General features: G+C 42.9%; 2 protein-coding genes across 3 annotated transcripts in view; both read left to right on the top strand.

The window, feature by feature from the left end:
* retreg1 (reticulophagy regulator 1) overlaps positions 1–3,332 on the top strand; it is a 28,570-nt gene extending 25,238 nt beyond the window's left edge. For both annotated transcript variants that reach the window (XM_079529997.1, XM_079529998.1), the window contains 2 exons: positions 1,640–1,763; positions 1,969–3,332. In XM_079529997.1, the coding sequence (XP_079386123.1) occupies positions 1,640–1,763; positions 1,969–2,543 (699 nt within the window). In that variant the 3' untranslated portion in view covers positions 2,544–3,332. The remainder of the gene's footprint in view (positions 1–1,639; positions 1,764–1,968) is intronic.
* A 3,329-nt stretch (positions 3,333–6,661) lies between these two features.
* Positions 6,662–18,706, top strand: znf622 (zinc finger protein 622). The gene is made up of 9 exons (XM_079529143.1): positions 6,662–6,820; positions 7,525–7,666; positions 8,411–8,562; positions 10,588–10,966; positions 12,043–12,336; positions 12,928–13,090; positions 13,615–13,730; positions 14,678–14,827; positions 16,176–18,706. The coding sequence occupies exons 2-9, from the start codon at positions 7,534–7,536 to the stop codon at positions 16,307–16,309; spliced, it is 1,521 nt and encodes a 506-aa protein (XP_079385269.1). The 5' UTR covers positions 6,662–6,820; positions 7,525–7,533; the 3' UTR covers positions 16,310–18,706.
* The last annotated feature ends 1,665 nt before the right edge of the window (positions 18,707–20,371 follow it).

The following is a 20,371-nucleotide window of genomic DNA, read 5'->3' on the forward strand; positions in this document are numbered from 1 at the left end:
TACCTGAATCAGTGGTAATTTTGACAGCAAAATTTGTACGCACTCTTTTAACCATTTTGTGTTAGTCACAATTTAGTCACCTGAAGTATTTTTGTTATGGTCTAGTTTTAGTTGACTAAATACCATAAGAATGTAGTCAACTAAATATACATATGTTTTAGTCGACTAAAGTGTATTTTGGCAGGCCTTGATGGGGTTGTAATGAAGAATTTGTTTTAATTATTAAATATATCTGCCCTGTGCAATTTGTGATTAAGAAGCCTAAAAGGCAAACAGAAATACAAACTGTAACGTTCCAATGGTCGATGCAAAAATTAACAGGGTTTCCTGTTAAGACGCTGAAGCTTAACGATCTTATTCGGACACTTGATTTGTGCTGATTATGCCGTCACTCACTGTCCAGACACGGAGCTGTTAGTCAAACGGAGCGATGTTTACACAGTGTGCATTGGCAATTTAGGGCTCTGGCTCAGGGTCCACACACACACAGATGTAATGTCATGAGGATTGGATTTCAGGTGCTTTTAATTGGATCTGCGATGATGATGCCAACAGCTGAGTTGACACGAGGACGCAGATTCAACCTGGACACGGGCATGCACACTCCTGCCCACGTCCAGATTCAACCTGGACACGGGCATGCACACTCCTGCCCACGTCCAGATTCAACCTGGACACGGGCATGCACACTCCTGCCCGCGTCCAGATTCAACCTGGACACGGGCATGCACACTCCTGCCCACGTCCAGATTCAACCTGGACACGGGCATGCACACTCCTGCCCGCGTCCAGATTCAACCTGGACACGGGCATGCACACTCCTGCCCACGTCCAGATTCAACCTGGACACGGGCATGCTCACTCCTGCCCACGTCCAGATTCAACCTGGACACGGGCATGCACACTCCTACCCACGTCCAGATTCAACCTGGACACGGGCATGCACACTCCTGCCCACGTCCAGATTCAACCTGGACACGGGCATGCTCACTCCTGCCCACGTCCAGATTCAACCTGGACACGGGCATGCACACTCCTGCCCACGTCCAGATTCAACCTGGACACGGGCATGCACACTCCTGCCCGCGTCCAGGTTGAATGTGCATCCTCGTCACAAAACAATGAATCTCAAATCAAACAATGAATGAATTTGACTTGTCACTTGAGATAGAGTAACCATTTATCAGCTTCAGCTTTATAGTGTTCCACTTCCAATGTCCCATTCTTCATTGCTTCCATTTCCACTATTGTTTATCCAGTAATCTGAGTTCTCTCTCTCTCTGTGTGAATTACTGTACAGTACATGCAATGAGAGGCAGTGTTACCGAACACACCCTCTGTGGCATCTGTTCTCAAAGTGGGGTCCCAATAGGATAATAATTAATATAAATAAGATATTTTACATGATGTTTTGTCTCTCCCATGAGCAGAAGTGTGTATTGTGCATGTGTATTATATTAATGGGAATGTTGGTTTGGTTGTGTGTGTGTGTGTGTGTGTGTGTGTGTGTGTGTGTGTGTGTGTGTGTGTGTGTGTGTGTGTGTGTGTGTGTGTGTGTGTGTGTGTGTGTGTGTGTGTGTGTGTGTGTGTGTGTGTGTGTGTGTGTGTGTGTGTGTGTGTGTGTGTGTGTGTGTGTTAGCTGGACTCCACGGTGTGTAAGGAGATGTGTGTTTCGGACACAGACGTGTCGGACGTGACGTGGACGGACAACGGAACGTTCAACCTGTCCGAGGGACACACGCCACAGACGGAGAACTCAGAGGGTAGGTGGAGAGACACAGGGACGTCGTCTCTGTCGGGGGGGAAACTGTTACTGCTCAGGATTCACATTCAAAAGAAGCAAAATCAGCAGATCTACAAGATCTAAACTCATTGCTTCGCATTCTTTTTTTGTTTGTTTTTGTCGCATTCCTACGCCATTCCTAAATATATAATTCCTTTTCCTACATTCTCTCCCCAACCTCACAGACCTGGACAAAGAAGAGGCGTTTACCCTCCCAGAATTCCCGTCCCTGGACAACGGCCTTAGCAACGGCGACGACAGCGACCTCAGCATCGGCCTCCCGACCCCTCCCCCCCTTCCCTCATCAAATCAAGCCCCTCCTCAGACCTATGGCAGCGTGGAGGCGCAGGCACTGGAACTTGTCCAGCAGATGGCGTCGGACGCCATCGCGGCCGCCGTCACCTCCGCTATCCAGGAGAGGATAGAGGCCGCCGTGGTCGCCGCGGTAACATCCGCGGACGACCTCCCCACCGAGAGGAGGTCGCGGTCGAGGCCCCGCCCCCAGGAAGTGCAGGTGACATCGCTGACGCCCTTTGATCTGGCGGAGGAGGAGGAGTCTGACAGCGACGTGGAGGACTTTGAGCTGCTCGACCAATCAGAGCTGGAGCAGCTGCAGGAGGAAGAGCTCCTGGGAGGAGGCGGGGCCGGAGCGGAGCATAAGAAGAAGAAGGCGGAGAAAGATGTTGACCCCGCCTCCTCCGGCAAGCCTCCGTCTTCACCCTCCGCTGGATTCTTCTCCAAGCTGCTGGGACGTCACTGATTGGCTCTTTTAAAGGTGCCGGGACGTCGCTCATTGGATGTTATAAAAGTGCTAGGACATCAGGGATTGGTTGCGATCAGCAAGAGTGCTGGGACGACAATGATTGGCTGTAATAAGAGTGCTGGAAGGTCTGTGGTTGGCTTAGATGGATTCTGATTGGCTTAGATAAGACTGTTAGGATGTCTTTGATTGGTGGGGTGAGAAACACGTTCCCCTTCTGTTATTATTGTGATTTTCCATTTGTACAAATGGAACCAAATGGACCCTCACGGTCCATTTGGTTTCAGTTGTACACTATTTTGGTTCCATTTGTACCCTCTCAGAGTTACAGACCCCATAAGAGTCCATTTGGACCCCTTTTGGGCCCAGGACTAGAGGTTGAGAAACATTGGCTTAGAGGGAATTGTGTTTACTAGATGTTCAGGCCACCTGAACTGAAAATCCGGTTTTGTCCCAAGACAAACACAGTATCCAAAATACGGGACAATTTGCCCGCAGTAACATTGAAACGTATAAGCCAAATGTAATATAGGATGGGTATTGATTATGGGTAGAGGAACATTTACCTGTTTCGCAGACATTTGTTTCCCGTAACCTGACTGCCAGGAAGTTTAACCTTCATGGACGGATGCTGATTCAGTCGGTTCAACTACACTACCCAGAATTCCACTGCCTTATCTTGACTAGACAATAGACATCTCACCAAATTGCACCTGTACTAGAAAATGCACTATTCTGTGTGTCTGGTCTGTAGTGCAGGGGTTCTCAACCCGTGGGTCGCGACCCCTCGGGGGGGGGGTCGCCAAATTATTTTGGGGGGTCCCCAAATTATTTCCCTTTTTGTCGTTTTTTTTGCTTTTTTGTTTTTTTGCACCTGAATGGCTAGAAAATGGAAATGAAGAGTTTACATAGTACACAGTACATGCATAAACTTTCCTTAATGATTATATCTGGTTTCAGTATTTATTTCTGATATGGTCTCTCTATTATTAAGGTAATTTTTTTGTATTGGGGGGGGGGGGACATGGCCAAAGCATTTCCGGGGGTCCCCAGCCAAAAACGTTGAGAACCCCTGTTGTAGTGCATACCCAGATAACACTCATGTTTGACAATGGATGACACAGTACAAATCATATTTTGTAATATTTTCCTTTTTAATTTTATATTTTCTTTTTTCTTTCCACGAAGCCATTATTATATAGTTGAGCGACTTGGCATTTATTATTATCATAACATGCAGCAGGTCTCGCATTACTATCATTATTATTATTATTATGCATGTAAATATCCGTTTGAGACATAAATCCGTTCAGTAACATGTGAAATACTGCGAGTTGATGCCAGTGGTGGACAAAGTACTCAATTATCCAATACTTAAGTCAAAGTATACTTGTGTTTAAAAATACTCAAGTATTCAAAAGTAGAAATGACAAAGTACATTTTCTTTTTAAAATAACTTTCAAAATGTGGCAACATTAACATTATTTTGTCCGAAAATTCCAATCCTTTTGTAATTCTAACATAAATAATCAAATAAAATAGCCATTCTACACCTTGTAGATTGTCTACTTTCTACTTTCTTTGTTTTTGTTACAAATCGAACATCTTGATTGTGGCCTTTGCGAAGACACTTCAGCCTTGTCTTTTAACCTTCCTATTAACACACGTTCAAAATGATTGTTACTGTATGCTGACAAACTCATTATGTATGTACACATTAGAAATGTAATTCATAAACCACGAGGAAGAACCTTGTAAGAGGAAACTTAATGTTTTATTTTCAGCTCCGGCGGGTGAAGCGAGCCCTTATGATCTCATCCATGATGAGGTCATGGGATTTTCACTGTATCAAAGGTTTTCATTGGAACATTTTGACAAATTTTAAAAAATAGGGAAAATAGTTCACCTACAAGCTCACACAACACATTACATTGTGAGCTTGGAGATTGGCTATTTCCGGAAAAGAGATTTGGTGTAGGGGGAAAAGGGAGAGGGCCTAGGGCAGACCTGTGCGGGACCCCTGTCAACAATGTACTGTATATAGGGCTTAATGGAGCACTTCACCCATTTTCATCCTTATCTTCATAATAATTGGGGAAAATAATAATAATTATTGGTCCTCATGCTCATAGTCATACTGTATCACAATGTGTCTCAGAGGAGGTGGACAGTTCCGAAACTTGCCTACCACTGCTACCAGTGACATCATCGGTAGGCAGGTTTGGTCATATCCACCAAGATTTCAAACGTTATTACATTTTAAATTATGCAATGCAAGAACAATGGTTTCCATTTCAATTTGCTAATTTTCCAGGAAGAGAAAGGCTGTAGTTTCTTCTTTTTTATTATTTTTTATTTTTATTGAGAAATATAATACAAACAATTCACAGAACAGAAAATAAACAAAACAGGACAAATAAACAGAAAGACAATACATTACCATACAATAATAATAATAATACAACAATAATATCAGGGTTCGGGAAATAATAATTATGAGCATTAGTGAGGACCAATTATATGTACAGTAGATGAGGTTTAAAATGGGTGAAGTGCTCTATTAAGCGGTTAACCGGTTCACAGCCAAAGAGACAATCTAGAATTCATTATTCATCTATGATGTCATGGTGATGTCATTGTGATTGCCTTACAGCAGTGGTACTCAAAGTGGGTTCCGGGGACCCCCAGGGGGTCCTTGAAGGGCTTCCCAGGAGGTCACCAGCTAAATGATTGATAGTTCCACAATTGATCCAGGTCTGTAAACTCTCAAAGTGATGGGGTTCCACAGAGTAAGGCCAGTTTATGCTTGGGGCGACAAAAGTGAAATTAAAAGTTTGAGAACTGAGAAGCACTGCCTAAGGGCCGATTCATACTCCATTTTACCGCTGTTTCGGCGCTGTAGTGCCGAAATGATTTCGGCTCGTCAGAAATTTTCAGTAGCACCGAAGAGCCGACTTTAGGACGGTACCCGCCCCCCCAAACCTCAAATGACGTCACATTGTAGGCTCTACAGAGCCGAACCGACTTTTATTCGGCTCAAAAATAGGAGTATGAATCGGCCCTTACAGTGACGAGTCACACAGAGACCTGAGCGGAGTGTGTCTGAACCCACGTACATGTGCATAATTCATGTAATTAACTGAACTGGAGAATGTCAATACAATAAACTCACTAGTATACTTCAGTGTGTGTGTGTGTGTGTGTGTGGGGGGGGGGGGGGGGGGGTAACATTGAATCTTGATCATCAGGTCAAAATTCCTGTCGGATCCTGTGTCTAGTTGAGACATGAACAATAAAGAAGTATAGCCGCACACTCTCGTAGCTTCCATGAGTGGCAATGCCACATTTTTGTTTTGGACACAGAGACAAGACCAGCGGTTAGTAGTACTGATAGTTGAGACATGACCTTTGACACAATCACAATCTAAATGTCTCAATAGAAGAGCAGGGAGACCAAATACAACCACCCCTGGCCCTACATCCATCCACTGTAAAATTGTGGATGTGTGATTTGTTCTGAACTAATATACCCACTAGGTGGCAGTGTAAAACTAAACGAACAAGTGTATCAACCACAGTCTAGCCAGTCAGAAACAGTGGAACATGCATGACTAGTGACTACAGAACATATAATATTTAGAAGAATCTCTTTTTTATGCAACAATTAAAGCCACTTGGTAACAGCAAAGAAACAGATTTAGGTAACCTATTTCAACCTGGCATCCCCTATTTTGGTTGTAATTTTTGTCAAAAATGATGTTTTTGAAGGTATTAAACGTTTTAACAACAGAGCTTAACCAGAGGTCACCACCATCATCACCATGCCAGCTTGCCTCGTGATGAAGCATTTCATCAATATTATCTTTTTGTCACAGTCAGACATACAAAATAACAGGTCAATAAATTTGACCAGAAACACAAATGTATAGGCTAAATGGACCATAAACTGCCATTGTGTCTATGTATACCAGTTTGCTGCTCTGGGCCCCATTAGTCTCATTTTGGGCATGAGATCTATTTTGCCACGGCCTTTTAAACCATTTTTTGCGGTTTAAAAGAATATAGAATGTCTTATTTATAATCTCAAGTTCCACATCCAGTCCAGTTGGTGGCGGTAAAGCACCTCTAATCACAACGAAGAATCGTCGAGTTCAAGGGTTACCAGGAAGTAACCCTCGTGTTTGCAGCAGAGTAGCAGTATCATAACAACATTAACAAGCGTGTATATATACATTTATATTTATACACATTAGAGAGGATTCGGTGCTGTAATTAAAGTAAGTGAACTTTGTATCTTTCATTTAGTTTCACTAGCGATGTTATACTGTTGATGACACGCATGCGTCAACGTTTAGTTAGCTTTTAGTTGCTAATGTTAGCTGTTTTTTTGTGGTGGAAGAAGGGTGACTCTTGATTTATTTTACTTGAGTAAAAAAGCACCAAATAAATACCAAAACGTAGAAATACTCTGGTTACAGCCCTAACATCCAAAATGTTACCAACACGTATTGGCTTTAGTAGTCAGACTCATTATTCAGAATAGTGGCATTTTTTCAAACTGCCACTGTAATAAACGGAATCTAATAATAGTACAGTATTCTGTTCTAATGTTCTGTCATGTCATGAGACAGACAGACAGATTGAATGCTTTATTATTAACAAGATTGTTAACAGTACATGCATGTGATTTAGTTATTTTTTACTACTATTATTGTGGGCTCTAGTAGTGATCCCACTATTGTCATCACTTCAGTATTGTCTAGTTATTATTATTGTTGTTGTTGTTGTTATTATTATCATGGTAGAGATTGTAGTATACCAAGGTCATACATCAAATGCATACTCAAGTATAGTAAGTAGTGAAAAGGTCCACTTTTGGAGGTCCACTTTATATACTCTCACGGTGTGCCGTTGAGAACCACTGGTATAATGTGTGTGTGTGTGTGTGTGTGTGTGTGTGTGTGTGTGTGTGTCCGTCCAGCCAGGCGTCATGTCGTCCTACACCTGCATCAGCTGCAGGGTGGCGTTCAGCGATGGCGAGGTGCAGCGGGCGCACTACAAGACCGACTGGCACCGCTACAACCTGAAGCGCAAGGTGGCCGAGATGCCACCCGTCACCGCTGGTGAGTAAACTCACAGATGGTGGATATGTAGAAAGATCCTACACAAACTAATAGAATATGCACATCACATAGTTGAGGTGCTGGGTTGGAAAGTGAAGAAAAAGAAGAATAAACCTGCACACTCATCTACTCCAATATAATTTATTGACGGCGTTTCGAGCCAAGGCTCTTCATCTGGTCAAACGGGTAAGGGTTTATTCTTCTTTTTTTAATTAGAAAGATCCACCATCCCAATTGTAGCCTCTAGCTAGAGGCGACACTGTACAGAGAATGACATACAAATGGTCTCCTAAGCGGGTGCCGTCTGATGTTTACTGTCGCTAGAGCTCGCGAGAGTGTGTTGCTGGGACAGAGAATGGTCGATAAACAAAATCGATTTCTCCTGATTTGCCTCTGTTCAGAAAATTGTGTTTTTGTCTTTGGTACAATGTTATTTTGTTATACTAGTGTTACAAGGTGTCATGCCAGTCATGACAGTACCACGAAGAAGCTGCTGGCTGTCATGCTGTCAAGTGTTGGGCATCCTTTTAAAAAATATTATTACTTGGTATCACATTATTACATAGGTATTACATAATATTATAGCTTATTACAGTTTACATTTTTTGTGCTTTTCACCCATTTTTCTCCCCAATTTAGTCATAATGACAACTAATTCCTCCCCACACACAGTTGCGTGTTGTAACTTGCTGTTGTATCTGCTTACTGATAATCTATTGTATCTATCCTTCTCTCCCCATGCAGAGAACTTCCAGGAGAGGGTCCTGGCCCAGCGGGCCGCAGCAGACCTCAAAGTGGCGGTCGCGGCCGCCGGGGAGTTCTGTGCCACCTGCAGCAAGAAGTTCAACACCGCCAACGCTTACCACAACCACCTGCAGTCACACAAACACCAACAGGTACCACAACCACCTGCAGTCACACAAACACAGGTACAGTAACTGTCCTTAACACCTTGGATGTCCAAGCCGGAGTTCTCCGTCCAAGTTCAAGGTCATGGTCAAGTGCCCAACACGGAGATTGATAAACAAGACAGAGATTAATTAATCCGATGACGTGTCAAAAAGTGACACGTCATCGAAAATCTCCCCTGCCTGTTTAGCTGACGAAAACGAAAATCTTAAAACGATCATAACTCCCGATCTAAATCATCCCGTCTAATTCTGAAAAAAGATCCTATGTTAGACGGCGCTCAGCGGTCCAGTCGCTAGTCGCGATAGATTTATTATTACCTCCCGTTGTTGTTGATCGAATCTAGAGTGGTGTGGCTATTGTTAGCTGCTACACAGACATGCACACCAGCTTCCGGTGCGCCGGTAAAAGTAGTCTGTGCGCTACAAATGATGGGCACCCTGGATGAAATGGATTAAATAGTTCCGGGCTTCTAAGGTGTTAACCATTTAGTCACATTTGATGAAAGCCTGAAATCACAATCGGCGCCGGGATTCCTTCAAAATAGAAGCTCGGGTGCCGGGAAGATATGGCCGCTTTTACTCCGGAAAAAAACCTTGCTCTCGTTTCGATCAAAATCGCTCGATGATCCCTCACGTTCATATTTTGAACAAGAGGCAGGTCAGAAGTCAGAAATGAAGAGCTTAGTATATCCATCTGATCAAAACCACGGAGGGCAGATACAAGGGATTCTTTCTGCAGCGGTAAACAGGGAAGTGACCGGGACTTCGGATGAACGAAGAGCGAAGAGTATGGTGGCCTTGGAGGCCAACTAAAAAAAAAGAGGGAAAAAAACAGAATATTCTTCTCTCGTTTGATATCATTGAAAATGGGCTAGGACGTGTGTACACGTAGCTAGGACGTGTGTACACGTAGCTAGGACGTGTGTACACGTAGCTAGGATGTGTGTACACGTAGCTAGCACCCCGTCGGTTGGATTGCTTATGACGTGCCCACACGTTGTACTGTATAAACCAGTTAAAAGTAAGACACAAAATGTATTAAACGCAACACACAAATAGTGTACAATGAAGTACATTACTTACCACAACCACCTGAGATGTACCGATACCATTATCAGATTGCCAAAGGTTTCCAATATCCATCGTGGTCATCAACACTAGCAGCAGTAAAAGTATAGTTACAGAAAAACTTTGGGGTGATTGATTTTGGCAAGCTAGAAGACTTGTCTCGGTGTTGATTTCATTGACTAAAAACGAAAAATGTTCTTTGACTACATTTTTTCACAGAGGAAAACTAAATAAAAACTGAGTTGTTAAAATTATTGATGCTATATTAAAGCTGAAATTAGGACTAAGACTAAATATATTGACAGTTTCATCAAGAAATAAAAATCACACCCCCCACCCCCCGGTTTCCCCATATATACAGTTAATATGTGCGTGTGTGTTTGTGTGTGTGTTAGGTTGCGCACAGGTGGTGAAAAACAACCATGCTGTTTTCATGCTCATACCTACCCACTACCCAGCCAGGCAGGCAGGCACCCACCCACACACATAAGTCTGTAAGGGAGTGGTTGCACCACTCAAAAACTAGACTAATGTTAGGGAGGGACTAGTGGAGAAGAGATCCAGTAGAATTTAAAAGACAAGTCATTTTATACTTGGTTGCATGCTGAAAATGGCACATCTACAAGATCACAACATGTTGTGCTGCGACGCATTATGAGCTTGTAGATCGGCCCGCTAAAACACATTTTAGTCGTCAAAATCAGCTGTAGATTTAGTTGACTAAAATCGTATGGATTATTTAGTTGACTAAAAATAGACAAAGTAAAACATTTCATATGACTATAACTAAATGAAATGTTACTCAAAAGACTATCTAAAAAGATTGCTGTCAAAATCAACACTGTCTGCGGTCCAGTTTCAAATTGCAGACATGTGCTCTTTTATAGCATTTATTTATGGCGGTAAATGCATTTTTGTCAATAACATTAATGAAACCATCAGGTGGAGAAACAGGCGGTGCTGGCCGCTCAGCGGAAGGTGGAGAAGATGAACGAGAAGAACCTGGAGAAAGGTCTGAGCGGAGGAGAGGAAGAGGAGGAGGAGGAGGAGGAGGAGGAGGAGGGGAGGACGGACCACGACGCCAAGAACCAGGCCCTGAGAGACGCCCTGAAGGAGCAGCAGCACCGTGCCGCGCCAGGAAAGACCCAGGCCTCCTCCTCCTCCACAGGCCCACAGGAGGAGAAGGGAGAAGGAGTGGAGGAGAGGAGGCGAGCAGAGAAAGCTCCTCGCATGGTGTGGCTGGAGGAGCAGGCCAGGAGGATGGAGACCAAAGACAAGGAGGAGCAAGGAGACGCAGCGGTGGCGGCAACGGCAGAAGAAGGTGAGGAGACATAATGGTCGTTTATCCCAATAAAGACTTACAAATGCCTTCTAAATCAGTAATCCTCAAACGTTTTAGTGCCAAGGACCACTCTGAATGATATGTAGTTGCCCGCAGACCCTCCCAAATCTTCTAGAAGAAACATTCTAAATTATTCTTTCTTCAAACATTCTCCACACAGATTTAAAATCTAAAATTACACAGATGCAAGCCTTCTCTGTTTTAATGGGTTATTCAGCTTTCAGCACGATTACGATTTACGAGTTTAAAAGGACAGCCGCCTTTAATAACACAATTTGTTTTGCTGATTACAGCACAGAACATAAGCATCATTTAAGAAATCATTAACAGTCTGCACATATATGCGATTGGTGATTTCTTGTATCTCAATTCGGCATCTTGGCGACCAGAGATTACCTTCCTGAGGGCGGGAAGCCAATTTCTATATATTAGTAATAATTGTATAATTAATAATTCATATAGGACATTTCAAAACATAATTTACAAAGTGCTGTACATGCATGTAACCGGTAGAGGGAGCAAAGCGCAAAGAGTTGGCCATAAAAGCAAGGGCAATCCACAAAAATGAAAAACAGATGAGTCAAATGTAACAGATGCCACATAAATAACAAAAACAACAGATAAAAGATTCAAGAATGAAACGTAGCTTCAAACAGGTGTGTCTTGAGGAGTGATTTAAAATGGGTCGCTGATGTAGCACACTTGATAATTAGGGCTACAAATATTGATTATTGTTTTATTACTTTTTCGATTAATCAAATAACCGAGAGCATTCTAACCAGTGGTTCTCATAGTGGAGTCCGGGGGTTTGGACTGATTGATCGAATACTTTATTAGGCAGAAATTATACAGAACAGAGTACGGTTAAACACTTAGTCAAAAGTCATGTCAATGTCATAGCTAATCCAACCGACTGATTGTGATGACGTGTGTACATGTCCTAGCGCTTTTTCATTGACGAAAAAAAACCTCACACGTAATCTAGGGAGCTCTCTGTGGTTTTGACCAGACTAGACCTGTACGTACCCGTAAACTAACTCCTGTCTCTCTTCTAGAAGAGTGGGAGGACGTCGACAACGACGATGATGACGACGATGATGATGACGACGACGATGACATGGAAGAGGACGAAGAGCCGGGGGAGTCGATGGAGCCGGAGGAGTCGTCAGCGCCGTCGGTTGACAGGCCGGACGTTCTGCCCGGCTCCCTCGCCGTCACAGACTGTCTGTTCTGCTCGCATCACTCCAGGACACTCATCAAGAACGTCGCTCACATGACCAAAGTGCACAGCTTCTTCATCCCTGACTTGGAGTTCCTGGTCAATCTGAAAGGAATGATCAGCTACCTGGGTGAGTGAGTGGTAGCACTATTTATCCTCTCTTGTTGGGGTGGGAGACCTTGTGTGTCCAAAACTGTAACTTTTAAGGATTCAAATTCAAAAGCTAGTAAGAGTAGCAGATCCACAAGCCTGAAATGTCTTTATTCCATGCATAACCTTTTGCAGACTATGTGGTTGAACATGATTGACACTTGCTGAAACTCCGCATCTTAGTCACCTTCAGGCGGCGCGCCTGAAGGTGACTGGTCGGAATAACGTTCCTGTTCCTTCCACACACTCCGGCCTGGGAAACTCTCCCCTGTCAGGTGAAAGGAAGCAGCTTGGACTCCTCATGCATATAAGGAAGCATGATGTCAGTCCACTGCCCCTTGCAAAATCGTGGGATAAGAATTATAAAGTGTGTGTGTGTGTGTGTGTGTGTGTGTGTGTGTGTGTGTGTGTGTGTGTGTGTGTGTGTGTGTGTGTGTGTGTGTGTGTGTGTGTGTGTGTGTGTGTGTGTGTGTGTGTGTGTGTGTGTGTGTGTGTGTGTGTGTGTGTGTGTGTGTGTGTGTGTGTGTGTGTGTGTGTGTGTGTGTGTGTGTGTGTGTGTGTGTGTGTCCAGCGGAGAAGGTGGGTGCTGGCAACGTGTGTCTGTGGTGTAACGAGAAGGGACGCTCGTTTTACTCCACCAAGGCGGTGCAGGGTCACATGGTGGACAAGAGCCACTGTAAGCTGTTCACCGACGGAGACGCGGCGCTGGAGTTTGCAGACTTCTATGACTTCAGGTAACAGTTTGAATTTAGACTGGAATTTAGACTATTGGGAATATGGGCCTAACCACACCAAAGGGTCACCATGATGCAACTCCTTGGGTCCAAACGGTTGCAAGGAGTTCACTCTAAAACCGTCTCGGCCCTTCTTTGGTGTGGTTTGGGCCATTGAATTCCATGTGTTGAATCACTAGGGTCAACGTGCAACAAGACATATCACACCGCAGGGACAACGCTAAAACCGTCTTGACCCTTTGGTTAGGGCTTTTGAGCCAGACCCCTATAACGGGCATTACCTCACTGTTTTGACCACATACGTATTGGCAATTATACAAGCCCACAACGCCTTGTGGGGCCTTATAGATTGGCTATTTTCACTGTTTTAAAAATGATCATAAAAAGGATCATCAGGGTTTTGGATACCCAACGACAATATATATAGCAACTTAAGTTTTTCAGAATACTGTTAGGATTTAGAAGGCATTTTTAGAATCGGACTTGCGTTAATAATAGTATGTGTTTGTTACTTGTGCCAACAGGGGTAGTTACCCGGACAGGAAGGAGGGAGAGGAGGCTGACATGGAAGATGAAGGTTTTCCTGACGAGAAGAACCTGGAATATGATGAAGAAACTGAGTTCCTGACTCTGCCTTCAGGTAACTGACTCACTGACTGACTCACTACTAAACTACCTGACTCTGCCTTCAGGTAACTGACTCACTACTCAAACATCTAACGGACTCTGTAACGCTTCCCTCGACTCTCACACACTGCACACACACACAGGAATACACAGGGTGAAAAGTATGTGCAGGACGCTAAATCTTGATTTTCGTTAAATAATTCTGTCTCTCTGCGTCTCTCTCTCTGTTTGTTTCCATTATAACAGTTGCCCTGCTGCGTAGATTTCGACACTGTTTTATCAACATATCCAAGTGAGATGCGTTGGTTTAAGATTTAGACTATTTTTGACAGCAGTGAGCAGACTGAGCACCAAAAAAGCTCCCAGCCAGCATAATCGGAGCAATATATCTTGCAGTGTGTAGGGGCCATTACTGTTAACTGACTCAGTGTGCATTTGTTAACACCTTGGAGGCGCAAGACGGAGATCACCGTCAAGTTCAAGTGCACGGTCAGTTGCCCGAGACGGAGATTGATAAAAACGACGGAGATTAATGATATCAAAACCGGTCGCATCGCTCCACAGCCTAGGAGTGCTTGTTGCCCAATCCTCGGTGTTGCACAACAGTGACACGTCATCGAAAATGTTCCCTGCCTGTTTAGCGGACGACAACGAAAATCTTAAAACGTTCATAACTCGAGATCTAAATCATCCCGTCTAATTATGAAAAAAAGATCCTGTGTTAGACGGCGCTCCGCTGTCCAGTCGCTAGTCGCGATAGATTTATTCTTACCTCCCGTTGTTGTCGGTCGACTCTAGAGTGGTGTGGCTATTGTTAGCTGCTACACAGACATTCACAACAACTTCCGGTCCGCCGGTGAAAGTGGTCCGGGCGCTATAAACGATGGGCACATTTTATTAATGGATTAAATAGGCCCGAGCCCTCAAGGTGTTAACCTTCTTCTACATCGTTTGCTCCAGGTGCGAAGATCGGCCATCGCTCGTTGATGCGGTACTACAAGCAACGCTTTGGTGTCCAGAGGACGGTGGCTGTGAGGACCAATAGGAACACAGTGGGGCGTGTCCTCAAGCAGTACCGAGCCCTGGGATGGGGGGGAGACATGCAGCTGGGTATGAGAGTTTTCTTTATACGTTCTGTTGTGATAACCAATCGTACTTTACTGTGCATTGACAATATTATACACATACCCACTGTTGACACATACACATCAGTGTTATGTCCACTGTTAAGTTATGTACAAATTGTGCATTACTGAGAACATCAAAGTTGATTATTCTAGTGCAATTATTATGTTATCCTGATGAATTTCTTCTGAGACTAGCCCTAGTGGACTAGCCTTGCACATTAGGCTAGAACATGCCAATGCAGAACAGAAAACATATTACACCCATACTAGGCATACTCTAACATGTAGTTAGTGCTTTGGATGACAGTATATCCTTTCCACGGTAGTCTGTAAACGCACCTCTTCAGACTCCATCTTAGCCCATAGCACTTGCTGTAGCACTTGCCATTGCCTCGATGAGCTTACAGGCGTACGCAAAGGCTCAACCTATGTAACTTAGATAGCATTTCATGTAGACATAGCACTATAGTATATATGCATACGGTAGTTCATTATATTCCACTGTTAGGTTCTTAGCATACGTATGATTCATGATGACTATTTTTATGTATTTGATGTATTACCATGTTTTTTGTTCCTGCTTACTGTAAATCGCTCTGGATTAAGAGCATCTGCTAAATGCCTAAATTGTAAATCCTTTGCAAAAATGAAATAAAAACATTAATATTAATTATTTTTAATCCTCAAAAACGATTATTTCAATATTTGATTATACAGACCCCTAGTTGTAGTTGATAGTCTGTAGTACATATGCATATATTCGCTGGTGCTAGACTGACCATTTATACTTAAAGGGGAAAACCACCCATTTTCAACATTTTACTATGTCATTAATATACCTTAGAGCTGTTGTGTGGAAATAATAAAGGTCCTCCCATTCTGTGTTTCCTAGAACTGTAATTATGAAAAATATCATTAACATGGTGAAACACATCTTGATGACATCATCAAGATGTGTTTCACCATGTTAATGATTTTTTTCAGACCTCTAGTTCTAGGAAACACAGAATGGGGGAACCTTTTTATTATTATAACATTAACAGCTCTAAGGTATATTAATGACATAGTAAAATGTTGAAAATGAGTGGAATGCCCCTTTAACGTAAATTTTATCTATAAATGTTAAGTTAATGCAGTCAAAACTTGATTCAAGGCCTTAGGCTGTGTGTCTTCACATTTTTCCCTGCTGAAAATGCAGGTCCCTCTTATGTCCACAGGCAGAGTTAATTTGTTTTTAAATGGAGCCCGCCATCGAGCTCTAGTTCAAAGCAGTGAGGTGTGCACCGAACATAATGCTCTTCATTGTCTTGTGGATGTGTCTCCCCGTGCAGCAGCCTCGTGCTCCTATCGTCAGCAGAAGGACATGCAGTACGTTCAAAGGATGAAGAGTAGATGGATGATGAGGATGGGAATGAACCACAACAAAACCAAACAGCACCACTTCAGAGCCCAAATCATCTTCTAAACCAGTTCTTCTCAGACCTTTTAATTTCAAGCACCCCCTGTTTGCTATGCATTAGGCCATGGAACAGAATGGACCCTGGCGGGTCTATTTGGTTCCATTTATCATTTCTTGGAGTTACAGTTCCTAACTATCACTCGTTTTTGAGGACCTGACTTTGAGAATCAATGTTGTAACTCCCCTGGGACCTGACGCAGGGGTGAGCGACCTTTTTGGTTTTCCAAGAATTACCCAGTGCCAGGCAGTGAAAACATCATTACTTTTACATCTTACTATAGACTGGAAAAATAAGTTTAACATTAACAGGAGTAGTTCACCCAACAAATTACTTATTTTCTATAATTTACACGCCCCATGAAGCTTTGAATTTATGGACATTGTTTTTTATTGTATTTTTTTTGTATGACATACCTAAACCAATAATTTGAGAACCGGCGAAGTCTCCTACTGACAAGGGAATGACTCAGGAATGTCACAAATAATACAAAATCTCCATGAATTCAAGGTTTCGTGGGGTCATTTTTGTGGTGTCCCTATTTTGGGAATGTAATTAGAGGTAAAACTTATTTATTTTTATGGCACCTACAAGCTCATGTTTTCCGATGTGACTTGTGAGCATGCAGATCCGATGTGACTTGTGAGCAAGCAGATCAGGTATTCCAACTGTTTGTCCTACAATGAGGTAACCATATATAGAATAAAGAAGTGGTTGTCGGTATCCAACCCTGATCTGACGTATGTGGTGTCGCTCGCCAAAAAGGTCTGATCTTCAAGCTAACAATGCATTGTTGTCTGCTTACTATAAAATGGCACCATATCTGTCTACTCACTGTCTTATTTGTGGTCTGTGACTTGAGCCTCACAACTCAAACAAAGTGAAGTGATTCATTTTGGTCGGTGTTCCAAACCTTTTTTTTTTAACAACCAGGGCTACAATAGCCCTTCACTAAGTCCCTCCCCAAGGACCCCAACACGTCCTTGTCCACTAGGCACGTTGGCAGCGAGGAGACAGGGCAAGCTGTCCTTCTTCCCCAAATTTGCATGACACTATTTAAATAAACTAGAAATACGAGGAAATGACAGAGGGAGAAATCAACTTTTAACGACTACCCGACAGGAGTTTTCATGTTGCACGGTAAGACTACGGTCATTGATATTATTGCCATCACCTGGGTGGGTCAGGCGTGTAAGTTTCCCGACGTTAAGCCGTGTATATGTTCAACAACGCAGCCATGCAAAATAACATTGACAGCTATGAGGTGGCGAAAGCTTGACCTGCAACAGTTGCTAAACTATTTAGATTGGCATTGGACAATCGCTTTTTGAGGTGGGATTTAGCGAAGGGTTAATTGTATGTTTTGAGGTGAAAGTGATATTTTACCAAAATAAATGTTAAAACTATATTCTGACTTAAGCTCTTTAGTAAACCATGATGGATGAGAACTAGCCTGGTAAAACTCCCCCTTTAAGACAAAATTACAAATCCCCTCACCGAAAGAAATGAAATGTTTTCAAGGGGGAGTGGTTAACCAGGCCAGATACCAGATAGACACAATGATCCATGTATGTGTGTGATACAGGTTCGGAATAGAGTTATTGGGTCGCACACAGCAAGAATAATTTGAAAATTCATTCTTGCTGTGTGCGACCCAATACCTCTATTCCTATGATGTTGATCTAAGCTAACGCACTATAAGTCAGAGCGAGGTGGTTACATGAAAAGGTTGTGATACAGGTTCATCACAAATTGAATAGCATGGAAAAGTTCATTTCTTTCTGTAATATAATTTGTGAAACTTCCATAATATTCCAGATTCATTGTGCATGAAGTGAAAATCTTTCAAACTTTGTTTTGTTTTAATCTTGATTATAACCCATGAAAATCAAAGGCAGGTTTCTGAACTGTCCAAACTCCACAGCCCTCCTCAGAGACACAGTAAGTAGACATGAAGATAACTAAGTTTGGAATTTGGTGAACTGGTATTTTAGCTGGTCAAGCCTGTCAGAAATATCATTGACAGGTAGGCCTACTTTAAAGTAGCTAAAGCGGAAGTTGTGGCAAAACTCACAACCCAAATAAAGCAGACATTGTGGCCAAACTCTCAACCGAAACAAAGCATATAAGTGTGGAATGGATTTTGGTTGGGTTTTCCATGTAGTAGCCTGCCTACCTTTTAGCAACCAGGGCTTCAATTTCAGTTAGGAACGCCATCAAGTAGAACGGATAAATCATTTGAGCATGTTAAAGGTGGTGTAAGTGATATTATTTTATCAAAAATAAATGTTAGTTATATATAGGCTACTGACACTGTACTTCATTTATGTAAATTGTTACACATTCAGTTCAAATGAGAATAACGAGGACATCAGAGATGTAATAAAGATGTTTTTTGAATGATATTCATAATGCCTGTTCTCCCTATAATTAATACTTAAGGTCATTACACACTGGCGAATTAGCGACGCGAATAAAAAATTCGACACCGGAGCGAACACCGGAGCGAACAAATAGAGCGAAAGAGCGAAAACGGTCGCATTTTCGCACATTCGCACATTCGCCACTGATGTGGAAGCTTGCATTGACTTCAATTGGTTTTAAAAAAAAGGCGAATTATTCGCACGAATAATTCGCGTCGCTAATTCGCCAGTGTGTAATGACCTATAGGCTACTTTTATTATAATTATAAATGACAGTTCAGCCTTTGACAGCAGTGCAGTGTTGCATATGTGCGTCATTACTGTATGGCACCATTTTTGTCAACTCAATTGGCCGCCATTCAGTAGATGAAGGATGAACGTCTGGCAGCTGAAGCTTGGGATGACACATGCAGGAATCCCCGCCGGACAGCGCAGTGGTTCCCAAACTTTTAAGCTCAACCAAAAATAGGCCCATATGGGACCTCTCCCTCCGGAGCTATAGGCCTACATGAGCGGAGACTCCGGAGAGGGATAGCCAAATGAGAAATTAGACGTTTGCTCGGGCCGCAAACTAGTGAAAATAGCAGATCTGCAAGCTCTATTGCCACATTTGTACTAGCCTGGAAATATATGAAATAGTTTTAAAAAAAATCTTTTGAAATAAGAGTTTTGTCATGACGGACCCCCGTTCTATTTTTTTTTATATTTACACCGTCGTCGTCGACTCGCCCCTATAGAGCGTCGCAGTCCTGCCCCCTCGAGAGACCCGGGAAATAAATCCCCGTTCATTTTCCCTTAGAGTTATACTCTTAGGTTATACTCATTTTCCTCAGACTTTTCCTCAGAGAAAGTATTTAAGACGTTTACACCGCGGACAAAGCAAACTCTTGTCAGTTTGCAGAAGTACAGTACATTTCAAGCACAAACTCAATACAAAGACTGTTAACTGTGAGTGGACAACCCAATTAAGCATTACACTTGTTTACATGAGGGTCCACCTTGTTCAATTCATCAAAACATTTAGAGACGTACAAATAGACACTTCTATATAGTCAAAGAACAGAACAGGAATTCATCATAAAGGAGGTAAAAAGGGAAAAGAAACATATACAGTGAGGGGAAAAAGGGGTGGGCGGTGGGGGGATTCAGATTTTTACGGGGGCCAGTTTCGAATTGCAGCCGTCCGTAGGTGCCCTTTGAGAGCGGTTTTGAAGGAGTCAAGGGATTCACATGTCTTAAGGACTGTTGGTAGGGCGTTCCACATTTTGGTGGCATAGGAGCGAAAATAATTTAGTCCCTTGTTTGTGCCGAATCTGCATTGTACATGGTTCGTTGCACTCCCTCTGGTGTTGTGGGTGTGGACTTCGTTAACATTAAGGAAGTATCTAGACAGGTAGGCCTACATGGGTATTGCTGCTGTAATAATCATGTACATGTTGTTTTAAGACCGAAATAAACTATTCATTCATACATGGGTATCTTGGTGGTGTATCGAATCTTGTGGACCAGACCCATTGCAAGATGCTGTACTCTGTCGTCGACCCTAAGCCATTCCAGCCTGTCAAAGTGGGCGGGGGTGAGGCCAAGTAGGAGCCTGACCAGTTTGTTTTGGGTAGTCTGGAGCCTAGTTTTAAGGGCCTTTTGAGG

Source organism: Electrona antarctica, assembly GCF_951216825.1.
Source record: "Electrona antarctica genome assembly, chromosome: 19".
Taxonomy (NCBI): Eukaryota; Metazoa; Chordata; class Actinopteri; order Myctophiformes; family Myctophidae; genus Electrona; species Electrona antarctica.